The sequence below is a fragment of the Schistocerca piceifrons genome, chromosome 3 (genome assembly GCF_021461385.2).
Source record: "Schistocerca piceifrons isolate TAMUIC-IGC-003096 chromosome 3, iqSchPice1.1, whole genome shotgun sequence".
In the NCBI taxonomy this organism is placed as follows: Eukaryota; Metazoa; Arthropoda; class Insecta; order Orthoptera; family Acrididae; genus Schistocerca; species Schistocerca piceifrons.
This window is the reverse complement of record NC_060140.1, coordinates 666,601,725-666,616,988: the sequence shown is the minus strand read 5'-3', so window position 1 is coordinate 666,616,988 and position 15,264 is coordinate 666,601,725. Positions and strand designations below refer to the sequence as shown.

Sequence of the window (15,264 nt, the reverse complement as noted above, 5' to 3'; positions counted from 1 at the left end):
AGAAGTAGTTTCGGACGCCTTTGTGTGTGTGTGTGTGTGTGTGTGTGTGTGGGAGAGAGAGAGAGAGAGAGAGAGAGAGAGAGAGAGAGAGAGAGCGGTTCTCTTCTCTTGATAATAGCGGGTGGACATTATAACGGTTACTGTGTAACTTGAAACACGTGCTAAACTTGCTGTACGTTATTTTAATAATGTACGAAGAGAAAGTAATTACATAATCAAAAATGGATTACACTGTTGCCGCAGGAAAGCTTGAACCCCGCTGACAGATGGAAGAAGGAAGAGCAGGGCTGAATGACCCGTCAGTGACATGAACTCCTAATGCTAGAAAATTTTAGTGAAATGCAGGAAGGCCTGCAGAGAACCGACCCTCGCACGTAATGTTTTGCGCACAAATATGCGGAAAGACCCAATACTGTATGATTATGCGATTGCAGAACAATCACTGAAAGCTTTCACATCCATAAAATATCTAGGAAAAGCGTACGGGGCGATTTAAAGTCGAACGAACACAGAAAACTTATGGCAGGTAAGGCGGATGGCAGACTGAAATTCATTGGAGGAATTCTCGGGAAGCGCACTCCATCCACAAAAGAGGTAGCGTACAAAACCCTTGTTTGACCGATACTTAAATATTGCTGGTCAGTCTGCGATCCATTCCAGACAGGACTGATGGAAAAAATTGAAAAGATCCAAAGAAGAGAAGCCCGTTTCGTCACGGGCCAACTTAGTAAGCGCGAAACCATCAATGACATGCTCAGCCAACTCCAGTGCCAGACGTTGCAAAACGAGCCGTTCTGCATCACCGTCTGGTTTATTGTTGAAATTCCGAGAACGTACGTTCCTAGAAGAGTCAGTCAATATATTACCTCTTTCTAAGTATATCTCGGAAAAAGACCGTGAAGATAAAAGAGCACACGCAGAGGCTTAGCAGCAGTCGTCATTCCCGCGAGCCATTCGCAACTGAAACAGATGGGGAAGTCATATTGGCACACAAAGTGTGTAGTACATCTACAGGTTTAGATTGGGGGGCGGCGTGAGAGAGGGGAGGATAAGGAGGAGGAGGGCGGCAGGAAGTATTAATTGATCTCTTGAAAGGAACATTCGCCTTTAGTTTGAATGGTTTGACCAATATATGTAAATCCCACTGCATCTCAGTGTGTTTTAGTGAGTTTCTGTAAGCACCACCTCACTCGATAGGCGGAAGCGGTTGAACTGAAGGATATTAGGGTTTAACGTCCCGTCGATGTCGAGCTTGTTATCGACAGAGCGCAATCTCGGATTGGAGAAGGGAACTGGACATGCCCTTTCAAACGGACGATGTTGGACCGACAGCAATTTCAACCACCCTCCACCTGAATACCCGAACTAAATGCGTATCTGACGCGAGGTGCTCCGTTACCTGAAACCGTGGCACTCATTGAAAGCGTCGCGAAGTGTTTTAAGCTCGAAACTTTTGATTGCATTGTCGAGAAGCCTGTTAGCTGCCTTGATGGTGTGATGCATAACAGTGTCTTCGTCACGCATCTTCGGCGTCCTCGTTATCTTCTCGCTTAAATGGAACTAGCGTAATCTGTACCTGCGGCACCGGCAAGCTGCATTCCGACTTAATTGCCGCTTCTCAGCTGAAAAGGTACGGATTCCGGGAAGGGTTCGGCGCGCGATCCACACTGCTGTATCAATTAAGGGCAGGTCGGCTGGCCGCATTGCTAGTAATGGGGCTATTTATACTGCGCAACACAAGGTGACAGGGACAGAGCGACCATAGGTCGCTGCTTGGAAGGCTGAGGGACTCTTTGTACGTCATTATGGACCGCAGCAGGTACACGGGTACAGAGGGGATGGCTTAAAAAGAAAAGGAAAAAAAGCGACTTGCACAGTCGCTGGTGGTACCTGTATTCGCCGCAAAATGATTTTAAGTCCCAAAATCTGGCAAACAGATTAGTGCCTTTTTCAGCTGAGATGATATCCAGTATGGAAACGATATCGCCAAGGTGTGAAAATTGGTAATTGATCGTGAATAATAAAAAGTGCTCAGTCATTCACTTGAGTACCAAAATTAATTCTGCTACATTTCTCTTACACTGTAGATTACACACCTTTAAAAGCATCTCGAATTAGCAATATACCTGGGAATTACAGTCACGAACAACTTAAACTGGAATCATCATACAGCCAATGTTGGGGGAAGGCGAACCAGATACTGCGTTTTATTGTCATAACCCATAGAATATGCAACAGATCTGCTAAAGAAGCTGCCTACACTACGCATGCCCGTGCGCTGCTAGACTATTGCTTAGCGGTATGGTATCATTACCGGATAGGACTGTCGGAGGACATGGAAACAGTTCATAGAAGAGCAGTTCGCTTTGTACTGTCGCGAAATAGGGGAGAGAGATCATGGATGCGACAACTGAGTTGGGGTGGCAATAATTAAAACAAAGGCATTTCTTTCATTACGGTGAGATCTTATCACGAAGTTAATTCAGAAGATAGAGGTAGAAGGTAGAGAACGTAAAAGCAACGCTACGGTCGCAGGTTCGGTTAGTTAGGTTTTAGTAGTTCTACGTTGTAGGGGACTGATGACTTCAGACGTTACGCTGGCCTGTGTGGCCGAGCGGTTCTAAGCGCTACAGTCTGAAACCGCGCGACCGCTACGGTCGCAGGTTCGAATCCTGCCTCGGACATGGATGTGTGTGATGTCCTTAGGTTAGTTAGGTTTAAGTAGTTCTAAGTTCTAGGGGACTGATGACCTTAGCAGTTAAGTCCCATAGTGCTCAGAGGCAACATAAAAGCAAATATGTTTATTTATAGTGCATGTGATCCCTGCCAGCAATTTCTGACGCTACGGACGATTAACACAGAATGTTGTTCAGCATGCCAATTACAGCAGTGGGATTCACAGGTACTGCTCGAATGTGCGATCATTGGCCTGTACGCACGCAGTACATCGTCGGACCATTGACTGTCGTGTCCGTTCGAAGATTGCTGTCATGTCGGCAGCGCTGCCAACAGCGACGGCACTCCTAGCGACGAGTTATTCTGTTTCCACAACGGCTTCACACACCAGCTGCTTCGTGTGGCCTCCAGACATGGGAGGTCAGGTGACCAGGGTGGCCAGGCTATAGAGCTACCTCGGCCGATCTGGCGATTCCCGAAGGTGGTTGTTAGGTGGTTTCTCACAACAATGTTGAAATGGGCTCGTGGCCCGTCGCGCTGATAGTGCACCCTTTGCCTAACCAGTACAGCCAGCCATCTGTACACAGAACAGTTTTCAGCCTCAGTACACATTCCCACTCAGTAACACCGACACAGCAGCTTATGTCAGTACCACTAAAAAAGTGTTCTCTACCTTCACAAATTGATTTCAGAGATCATATGTTCCTTATCGAAATACCGGGTGATCAAAAAGTCAGTATAAATTTGAAAACTGAATAAATCACGGAGTAATGTAGATAGAGAGGTACAAATTGACACATGCTGGGAATGACATTGGGTTTTATTAGAACAAAGAAAAACAACAAAAGTTAAAAAAATGTACGACAGATGGCGTTTCATGTGATCAGAATAGCAATAATTAGCAGACAAAGAAAGGCAAAGCAAAGATGTTGTTCTTTACAGGAAATGCTCAATATGTCCACCATCATTCCTCAACAATAGCTGTAGTCGAGGAATAATGTGAACAGCACTGTAAAGCATGTCCGGAGTTATGGTGAGGCGTTGGCGTCGGATGTTGTCTTTCAGCATCCCCAGGGATGTCGGTCGATCACGATACACTTGCGACTTCAGGTAACCCCAAAGCCAATAATCGCACGGACTGAGGTCTGGGGACCTGGTAGGCCAAGCATGACGAAAGTGGCGGCTGAGCACACGATCAGCACCAAACGACGCGCGTAAGAGATCTTTCACGCGTCTAGCAATATGGGGTGGAGCGCTATCCTGCATAAACATCGTACGTTCCAGCAGGTGTTTATCAGCCAGGCTGGGGATGATGCGATTCTGTAACATATCGGCGTACCTCTCACCCGTCACGGTAGCAGTTACAAAACCAGAATCACGCATTTCCTCGAAGAAAAAAGGCCCGATATTGGTAGATGTGGTAAATCCAACCCATACCGTGACTTTCTCATCGTGCAATGGAGTTTCCACGACAGTTCTAGGATTTTCTGTAGCCCAAATTCTGCAGTTGTGGCCGTTGACAGACCCTCGGAGTGTGAAATGAGCTTCGTCGGTCCACAAAACGTTACTCAACCAATCGTCATCTTCCGCCTTCTTTTGAAACTCCCACGCCCCAAATGCCCTCCGCTTCACTAAATCGTCGATGGATTTTGTACGGATAGCATCGGGGGGTACGCCTAAGCGCCAACCAAACAGTAGTGTATGGAATGCCGGTGCGACGCGCGACTGCACGAGCGCTGACTTCCCCGTGCATAGACGAACCCGCTACAGTCTCCATTTCTTCCTGAACTGTCTCATCAGCATTACGCCTTGTGCTCGGTCGGCCACTACGGGGTCTATCGTCTAACCAACCCGTGGCTTCATTCTTGACACAGCTGCATTTGTCAACGGACCTTTACCCGTTCGAATCCCCTTCCTATGGCGATAGGATCGTAACGCTGAACTAGCACATTCCCCATTCTGATAATACAGCTTCACCAAAAGCGCCTTTTCAGGTAACGTCAACATGCTGCGACTGCTGGCGCATCTGATTCTCTCTCATTGCAGCTCCTTTTATACACGATTGTCATGCGGAGTCACTGACGTTTTGCTGTCCAGCGCCATCTGTCGGACGTTTTGTGAACTTTTTTTGTGCTAATAAAACCCCATGTCATTCGAAGCATGTGTGTCAATTTGTACCTCTCTATCTACATTATTCCGTGGTTTATTAAGTTTTCAAATTTATACTGACTTTTTGATCACCCGGTACGTTTGTTCTGATGTTCCCTGCCTCCTGTATTAATTTGAACGAATAGTTTCGGAACACTGTATGTTCAGTGCTAATCAGCTGGCGACGAGGCCAGAGGGTACCGCCCCTGCCCGGCGGCGCGTAACACTGGCACAGTTGAGTAGGCCGGGGTAGGTAGTGGTGTGGGTCCGGCAGAGCAGTGGCGGCGGCGGCGGCGGCGGCAGTTGCGGCCGTTTGTTGTCGCGAGCGGCCGGGCCGTTGAACCCTGCGCCGCCTGTTGCTGGTCGCAGCCGGGCGATTGCGCGAGACGAGGCGTCTTCGTGACCGCCGCTTTATCGCCGGCCGCGGATTGAAGGATGTTGCCTATTATCGCAGGCAACGAGCTTGCGTTAATAGATGCGTCACTCCGCGCTGGAAATGAACGGCACGTTCTGATACGCCCAGCTGATCGATTCGTAATCGGTAGTCGTTTATTTCCGTTCTAGGGGCGTGTGCTGTATTCTTACATTCCTGTGACGCAAGAAGAGACTGTGCCTTCGTGAATGTGACAGTTTCCCCCGGGCGAGTGTATCGATCAAAGCGTGCAAAAATAGACAGACATTCGACACAGGGCAGGGTAAAGTATGAATGCACTGCGTAATACGCACTGCTTGACAAAAAAAGCAAATCACCCAGAAGGGAAAGAGGATACGAAATGAAACTTCACGGGTTGACAGGATATGTTACATCTCTTCAGTGATTACAAAATCGAGTGAATTTTATAAAGATCATGGTGGTATGTGTCCACTTACCATTACGACGTTGCACACAGTCTGGTCTGTATGCATCCAAATGATTCGGTTGGGAAGGGTGTCACAAACCCGTTGTGTTCTGTCCTGAGGCTTGCTGGTCCACAGCTTTTGTAACTGATCCTTGAGATCGCGGATCCGGGATGGGGATCTTGCTGGCCAAGGGAGTCCCTCACCATCACTCAGACAGTTGTTAGACGGCCATGCCATGTGTGGGTGAGTGCTGTCCTGTTCTAAAATGGCATCGCAGTACTCTCCACGAGAGGCAACATGTGAGTACACAGGATGTCCGTGACGTACCGCCGTGCCGTCAGGTTTGCCTCAATCACTACCAGTTGTGACACGCAACCATGGCCGATGTTATATAGAGCCCGCGACAACACACACTTAGCCCACGTGATGTCAAGAAGTCGGTTCCACGCCAGGGGAGGTCGTACTTGGAATCCCGCTGTAATCTTCGAAATACTGTAGGTTTAAGTCTATACGAGCCGTATTCGGAAAGTAACGTCCGACGAGGCGCGAAATGGAAACCACTGTGAAAATCCGATGGAACTTTGCACAGATGTGTGTGCCTATCGATCGCTTCACGTAGCTGTTTTCAGTTCAGAGCGCAAAGTGATCACGTACCAATGCCTAAAACAACAGTGTCTCCCACTAAGTGTGTGCCGGCCGGTTCTAGGCGCTTCAGTCTGGAACCGCCCGACCGCTACGTCGCATGTTCGAATCCTGCCTCGGGCGTGACGTCTCTTGTAGGACGGTCTTTAACCCTCGCAATACCCGGGGGTGGGAGTTCTTTTTGCACACCTTTTGAAAATATAGAAATAAAGTCTGGTACTTTATGTTTTCAAAATTTGAAAAAAATTTATTTACTGTTTATGATGAATTTTTATATCAGATTCCGTAACTATTTTAAATTTTTCGATAAAACTTATCCAAAAAATTGTTATTAGTGAACGTGACTTTCTAAAACAAATTTAGTCTTCATATTTTCAGGTTCAGGACCAATGTTACACATCTAGATTACTTTAAAAAGTATGTTGTGAGCGAAAAGGAACAATTATGAAATTTTTATTTATTTTTTGTTGGATATAAAGTACCCTTTCACTCAGTGTAAACATTACGGAAAATGCGTTGGTGTTGCTAAGATAGAGCTAAAAGATATTTTGAGGATTTGTACCCAGCTTATAGATCACAACCTTTTTAAGGAGGATGTTTTTACTAAAAGTTAAACACATTAAACGAATTTTTTTTCAGCTTTTTGATGGTGCGCACAAAGTACCCTCCCTCCCCCCGCTTAGTATTACACGTTATGGAAAATACGTTGGTATTGCAGGGTTAAAGAGTGAAGTAGAGGTTAAGGATACAGCTGTTGGTGAAAAGAGGTTACAGCGAAAGCGATTCCGATGGAGACCTAATCAGTAGCAGCCGTCCGTTCTCTTTGTTTTGATTTGCACACACGACAGCGGCCAGTCGCGCTGGCGCAGCGTAAAACTGGGCCAAAATGTGGCCGCCGCCGCCGCCGCCGCCGGCGTTGTGCGCGCCGCGAGCGATAAGCGAGTGGAAAATTTGTCGGCGCGCTGCCAGGGGGCAGGGCGGTCGCCCGCGGCCGGCGGCGCTGTGCGCCAGTAGCGCGGCGACCCATGCGCGAGCGTCGGCCGGCCTCTCCCTGCTGCTGCTGCTGCCACTGCGTCCCGCACGCTTGGCACTGCTGCCCGACGCCAGGTACGCGGCACCAGCCGAGTCTCGCAAACGTCTCCTCCACCACTAGGTCAGAAAATTACAATTAACATTTAAGAGGGCCACTTAAAGGTCGCTCGTGGCCGGTAGCACTTAACAACTGTGGGACCACTATTAAGAAATATACAGTATCTTTTTAAATGCACTATTTTACTCCCGTTTCATATGTGGAGGTAGCCTGTAATAAAAATATGTTATACTAATTTAATCACAAACAGATTTTCCAACCACTATTGAGCAACTCCATAATCAACAGTGAAACTTGCTGACAGATTAAAACTGTGATCCAGACCGTTCTCGAACTCGGGACCTTTGGCTTTCGCGGGCATTTGCTCTACCGATTGAGATTCCCAAGCACGGTTCACGACCCCTCTGCTTGTAAGAGAGCTTCTGCGAACTTTGGAAGGCAGGAGGGACTGACCTAAGTAAAGCTATGAGGACGGGTCGCGAGTCGTGCTTGGGTAGCTCAGTCGGTAGAGCACTTGCCCGCGAAAGGCAAAGGTCTCGAGTTCGAGTCTCGATCATGGACAAAGTTAAATCTACCACGAAGTTTAATATTGGCGCACACTCTGCTTCGGAGCGAAAATTTCTTTCTGTAATCATAGTCGTTCGAACACTACAACTACGTGTCACAACTGAGTCCTACTCGGTCCATTTATGTAACAAGAAAAGAAAATATTTCTAATAATAATTCTGTCGCATTATAAAGTTTAGATCTCTGGATACAAGAAACATTCCACGAAACACACCTGGGGTTGTGACACGCACTAAAACGTTGGAAAAGCGTAATCTCCTTTGCCCTTGGCGCTGGAAGGAGGGAACTTATGGTTCAAATGGCTCTGAGCACTATGGGACTTAACTTCTGAGGTCACCAGTCCCCTAGAACTTAGAACTACTTAAACCTAACTAACCTAAGCACATCACACACATCCATGCCCGAGGCAGGATTCGAACCTGCGACCGTAGCGGTCGCGCGATTCCAGACTGTAACGCCTAGAACCGTTCTGCCACTCCGGCCGGCGAGGGAACTTAAAACTGTAACATTCAAAGGGAGAAAATGATCTCACCGGCATATCTGAATGCGTTACACAACAGAAGATCCATGGAAACTTTACAGAATTGTGTTGAAACGTGGTAGGTAGATATAACGCACTGTCAGTACACACACTGCCTGAATAAATTAGTAAAAGGAACGTAAAACAAGATAGGAAAACCAAAACTAAGTGACCTAAACAGTCGCTAATTTTACGCTAGCTAATCGAAAGTATCCGGACAATCCTATGGAATGCGGAATTGGCTATTAGATGTCGCGATAGGCGGACCAGCCAGTGTAAGAGCAGGCGAAGAGTGTTGTGTTGTCAGTAGAGGAGCAGCAACAGCAGAGTGAGCAGAGCTGAGTAACGGCGAACGTGTCACCTGAGTAACAAACTCATCAGGGGCGTTCCAACTCTTCTAAAGCCGCCCGAGGTGACTGTTGATGATGTGATTCTGAGTGGGAACGCGAAGGAACAAACAAGACCAGGTAGACATCATGTACTGAGGGACAGGGACCGTCGAGCGTTGGCGAGGATGATTGTAGAAACTAGCATTAAATTAGCGGAACGTCCGGCTCCTTAGCTGAGCGAGCGATCAGCGCGTCTTGACTGCCTTGCAGCGGGCCCAGTTTCGATTCCCGGCGGGATCGGCGTTGTTCTCCCCTCGGGGACCGGGCGTTGTGTTGTTCTCATCCTAATTTCGTCATCATCGACACGCAAGTCGCCCAATGTTACGTCAGATGAAATAACTGACAGCTCGGGGCTGAACTTCCCCAGGTGGGGATGCCCGGTCATCAATGCCTTACGATCATTTATTATTTTTTCCCATTTTTTTTTCAGGGTATGGAACTACTCACGAGTTTCAAAGTACTACCAGCCATCCGTCGAGCACAGTGACTGTGTGTAGGGAGAATCGGTTACATTGGTCGAACAGCTTCTCATAAGCCACACATTTCAGTGGTCTCTGCCAGGCGACCCTTGAGGTGGTCTAAAGAGCGTCGCCACTGGGAAGTGGATAACTGGAAACGAGTGGTTCCTGTTGATGAATCACGCTCTGCCTTGTGGCAATGCGATGGAAGGGTTTGGATCTGGCGAATGCATGCAAAACGTTTAATTGCCATCATGTGTAGTGCCAACAGCGAAATACGGTGAAGTCGCGCTTTAGGAAACGCTAAATACGGAAAGATATGAACCGCCTTTTACATTTTTGCGTACAGTAGAGAAACATGCCGGAGACGATGATGGTTTAAATCGACGTGACGATGCACCCTATTATAAAACAGCGTTTGTGAGGCAATGGTCGTGGACAGTAACATACTTGAAAGGGACTGGACCGCTCAAGTTCCGACCTGAACCCCTATGGAAACACATTCGGGACGAGTTAAAACGTCCAACGTCACTAACTTGTCTGGTTTCGGCTCTTGAGGAAGAATGGGCTGTCATTCCCTCCCACACATTCACACACTTAACTGAAAGTGTGTCCAGAGAGTTCAACACGCCATGAAGGTGAAGGTGAAGGGTAGGTACGTACCTTATTAATGTCCTCTAATAGCGCGTGGATAACTTTGGTTGTGTAGTGAAGTACAGACGAATAACTATTTACTGGTTGTCAGAGTGTTTCGCTGATCGGCCTGCGTCGTTTGGTGTATCGGTCTACTGACTTTTATATTTTTATTTTTTTATGTGTGTGGGGGGAGGGGGCGAGCTTTGTTAACAACATGTAGACACTATATCTTTTGGGAATATACTTGCGCAAATTAGTAGTAAAGCGCTGCAGTGGAACAGACTACGTAAATAAAACTCATGTGCCAATTTGTAATACGAAAACGTGATTTAATGCAATAGTATTACTTCGAATGTATTCTTGAAACATTCTAAGATATTTTAAAATGTAATAGAAATCTCTTTGTTAGTCTTTTCTGAAGATATTTGTCTTGTCTCAAGGTATTTGTCTTTAGTGTGGTTTTTCACATAAATGAACCGTAGACGATAAATATTGAAGTCAAGAAAATAATAGGAGGTTTTGTACTCGTACAGAAGAATCCTGAAGATTAGATGGGGAGAATAGAAATTATAGCACAACTTAAAAAGCGTTCGGTGTAGAGGACACGTGCTGACGCATCAAGAAATGATGTTTCTGGTAATGAAGGGAAGTGTAATTTTTTTTATTTTTTATTTATTTTTTTTTTTTTTAGAGGGAGACCAATGCTTGACTATGGTAGGCAGTGTGTTTAAATTTATCATGTTGTTAACTGAAAGCCACTAAATAACTTCGTGAACATTGGCAGAAATGAATCGTATTCGTTGGCAGTGACTCCAGTATCACCGCATATTGTTTCAAGAACTCAACAAATTCCTCTTCATTGGTTGGTATCGTCCGTTGATTACTTGTTAACCCCATGTGAGCCGTTAGTTACTGTTTGCCTATAGGCATTCAGGTAATTAATATTGACCCGTAAGATTATTATTCTTCCATTTGAGCCTGTCCACAACCACACACAGAGTGATTAAGGCCGCGTGTCCGTTGGTGACTGAAAGTTTAGTGCTGGAGGCGGGAGAACCATTTGTACGGTCAGACGGTGAAAATGAACGCCCAGCAATTAAGCTCAGCGAACGACGCTCCCCTGTGGCTGTCGTCGTAAATAACTCCTCGATACTCCCCGTCCGTGACCGGAACACCCAACCAAGAGTCCTGGCTAATAATAATAAACAGCTTTAATTCGTTCCTAAAGCAAAGGTTGCGAGCGCTGGCTATTAATTTTGTGCCTTTTATGCCATAACTGCTCCTCGGATCATAAATCGCCAGAGCTACCGAAAGACTGTACTCTTCGGGAATGAACAGTTCCTGGCGCACACCTTCCCGTAACTATATCACAGGCAACGTTTTTAAGAGGCTCTCTATACACAAGAGAGGTGGTTATCACTCGCCGGTACTTAACGCCCACCGCAGCGGTTATCGACAGGACCGAGAGCTAGCACACAACTTGTAGCGCCCTGTGGGCGTTACGTTTATCTGAAACGGGCAGTAGTTGTAGTTAGATGTTTGCCCGTGTCCTTTCATACCGGTTACTCCTTGTGCGTGGCGTCTAGCCGTCTTGAAACATTTACTTCGGTACCCGAACGCTATGTACGTTGCGGTATTCCACTGCTACCTGAATGACTTAATGGGAAGACACTGCCATCGGGCAGGCTTCCGAACCGCGGCTAAAACCCGACCACTTCCGCATGTGAATCTGATGAATTTGATTCTACAGCACCAGCTCCTTTCCATTCTGTAAAGATTAGTAGGCTATATAGCGGCCACTGTACCATACCGATTGACGAAAGACAGTTAAAAGAAGAGCAGCTCGTTTTGTATTATCACGAAGTAGGAGGGTGGGGAAGAATTCTGGGTATGATGAGCGAGTTTCGCGAGATTTCAATCGCCAGCTTTCTTCGGAAGACGAAAATATTTTGTTGACAGCTACGTCCTTCGATGACCCTAGTGGTCAGAGAAATCAGACCTGTCGAGGAAAGCTTTAGGTGTAATTTTTTTTCCACGTGCTATTCGACAATAGAGAAATAATCTGGAGGCGATTCTATCCTCCCTCTTTCAAACACTTGAGTATGATTTGCAGAGTAATCATGTAGATATAGACGCAGTTTATGCTCCATTAGTTAAAAGTTGGTGACTCGAATGTTCCCTCGGATCTATTTTTGTTGTTGTTGTTGTTGTTGTTGTCATATTCTGACAAGTCTTTTCTGACAGTTTCACATGGTTGGACGTATACGCCTGGCTTTGTTTTGTTAGTCCTTCAGTAAGGGAAACTAGGATATCAACTGTAAATCATTTCATTTAACGGTCACTCTGTTTTTTCCCTAGTTTCTTTTCTAACTGATTGACCCTACATTGGGATGCACTCCCAAACTCTTTCGTTTCCCGCTTAAGACGCTTATATGAGTCCACTTTTACATCAATTTCAAATTAAAAAAAATAGGACAATTAATAGGCGGCGATTGATACGTTTGTGCCCTATGTGCTTACACTTATGGAAGCTTAGATGCCAACGTTAGGAGTAGCACTGAAGAAATGCATAGAACAACCTCACATAGCTTTTTAAAATACCGAAACTCTCCCGTTTTAAAGTGCTCCAACACTGACGAGTTAATGTTCTAGAAAGCAATAACTACGAATTGAAAGCCGGCCGGAGTGGCCGTGCGGTTCTAGGCGCTACAGTCTGGAGCCGAGCGACCGCTACGGTCGCAGGTTCGAATCCTGCCTCGGGCATGGATGTGTGTGATGTCCTTCGGTTAGTTAGGTTTAATTAGTTCTAGGTTCTAGACGACTGATGACCTCCGAAGTTAAGTCGCATAGTGCTCAGAGCCATTTGAGACATTACGAATTGAAAGCTGTTTCAGTTTGAATTCTTGTTCAGCATAAACAAAGAAAACGCAAACGCAAAAGAAATCACGGATAATACAAACGAGAATACCAACTGGCGAAAGTTCAAAATTTAGATAAGTCAGCGGGAAAAACAGAGGAAGGCAGGGAGTCCGTCGAGGACGTTAGAGAACAGAAGCGCTTTTGCATTAGGCGGATAGTCTTGCTGAGGAACTGTTCCGAAATTTAAATGTGCATTGCTGAATAGGGATTTGAACCCAGCGCTATCCGAATACGAGCCCAGTACTTTAGCTGCAGTGTTTCCGCGGCGCTGCTGGGTGTAAAACGAGTAACTTTTGTTTCTACAAGTGGATATTAGCAAAAACGTGTACAGATGAGTTTCGAAATGAAGAGAGACAATCAATTAGTTGATGACTGGACTGTTAAAGAAAAACCATTAGTGGAAGAACGGAATGCCTGTCGGGATGCCACGATTTTTAGGACTAACTGAATTGATTGTAGAAGCAGCATTTAAGAGGGAAACATTTTGGGGCGGTAAATTCTGAATTAGGCATCAGAGTGTGTTGAGTACGTTGAGTGTAGTATATGGGCGAGAATGAAGAGATCGGCACCATAGGATTCTCAAAACGAAGAGGACTTGGAAAGTAGGTACTTGGTGATAAGCCCTTATCGATGTGACAGTGGGGGAAAGAGGATCCTTCGGTGACTGGGGATGTTTCATTTTTATTCAATTCACTCTGTCTTTAATTTCGCCTGCATTGCTTTATCTTTTATTTCTTTGGGTTTCTCTCCACGACGTTGTTAGATTAACTTCCTGCAGCCATGGACAGCTCTAAACGCCCCAGTGCTCGCGGCGGTGATATTTCTTATGTCGGATCCTCGTAAATTTGTCCGAACTGTAATTGGGATAGCCACCTTCCACCGTACCTGCAATCTTGCTGAGTCGTTCCTCCTCCATGTGAAATACAACTTTGATTCGGCTCACGAAAAGCGCCATTTCCGCCCTGACTCACTGTGACTTAATATATTCATTTTTCTTCCATTGCCTCGAAGCCCTCGGTGATCAGGCTGTATTTTACCGCCTGATTCATTCTCCACCTGTTGAAAAGTAGATCTCCTCTGCAGTACTTTTTATTCTCGTTAATACTGAACTTTGATAAAAAGTTCACATCGAGTTGCCTTGTCTTACTGCTAACATCTCCTGGCAGTGGATAGATTATTCGCTTTCTCAGCACTACTGTAATAAAATAGCAAAAGGTGTAGGAAGGCGATGTAGTGTCACAGACAGCGAATTAATTTCTTCCGCGCCAGTCCTACTAAACTCATTACACCGATTTGATAACCGCAAATAATAGTAACGGTGTGAATGCTTTAGCTGGTCGTCTTGGCTTTCAGGCAGTAAGATACGGTATCCGACGATCTATCGCAACTTGGGTGCTGTGGTCATGCCAGACACTAAAGAGATTCACGGGTTCAAGTTTTACATTAGTACAGTGCTGCAGCACTTCAACCATTGTTTCACACCAAGGCGCAGCTGAAACTTATCTATTGCCAATTTTGTTTTGTTCAGCTGTTCGAAATTGACTTATAACATCAAAATAGGTGCTCTTTATATAGTCCTGCAAATTTGCAGTAGCACAACGTACTTTCTGTAAGGTAATCAAAAGAGTAAAGAGGCTTAAACCTTCCTTGAGTTATTCTATCGAAAAAATTGGTTATGATTTTAGAGCTGCGCTGGCCGTTTGTCGCATCCTGAATAATATACTATTGTAGCTCGCTGTTGCTATTCTTGTAAGCCTTTGTTCCCATGACTGCCCAACCTAATCTTTTATTCTCTTCTACTCTCCCTTTTTAGTAGTTTTCCCTTTTCCTTCTTATCGCGTGGAATGCAGTCCTAACATCTGTGTGGTAATCATTCTTCAGATAATCTCCGTAAGTTATCCCATCAAGATACTACGTTTGATGGAGGACAACCATTACCTTAGCAACTCCCGTATTCCGGCTCTATAAATCACGTAGCTGCACTCACTATTTTACGGCCAAAGTAAACGTTTCTGTAATCTATTCAGTTCCGGAGTACCACCAAAGAATACGTTGTATTTGACTTACCTAGTGATGCGGCCAGTAACCTCCTTTGGAACTTGGAAGTGTAAAAATTTATCTGTGTCGCAATCTGTGGTAGTCTCTTTACGTTGTAGAAGGAAAGAAAACAGTTCGAAATACTTTCCGTGAAAGGATTTTACCTCATCGTATAGCAGCGCTTTTTGTGGTAGAGCTTCTTCGCTTGAGACTGTTCATCGCGTTAATAGTGTCCCTGTTTCATACTGACTCCTAGGAACTTCAGTAAACACCACCGTCCGATTCTTTAACTCCCTTGTATTAAACATTCGTTTCATGCATGTCAATGTTTATAATTTTTTA

General features: G+C 45.6%; 1 protein-coding gene across 2 annotated transcripts in view; it reads left to right on the top strand.

The window, feature by feature from the left end:
- Window positions 1–15,264, top strand: part of LOC124787669 (ecdysone receptor) — a 162,814-nt gene that overhangs the window by 73,571 nt on the left and 73,979 nt on the right. The window contains exon 1 of one of the 2 annotated variants that reach the window (XM_047254486.1): window positions 7,293–7,413. The exons of the other annotated variant lie outside the window; for it this stretch is intronic. Coding sequence (XP_047110442.1) covers window positions 7,332–7,413 — 82 coding nt within the window. The 5' untranslated portion in view covers window positions 7,293–7,331. Of the gene's footprint in view, window positions 1–7,292; window positions 7,414–15,264 lie in introns of those variants that run through there. 2 annotated transcript variants of the gene reach the window in all.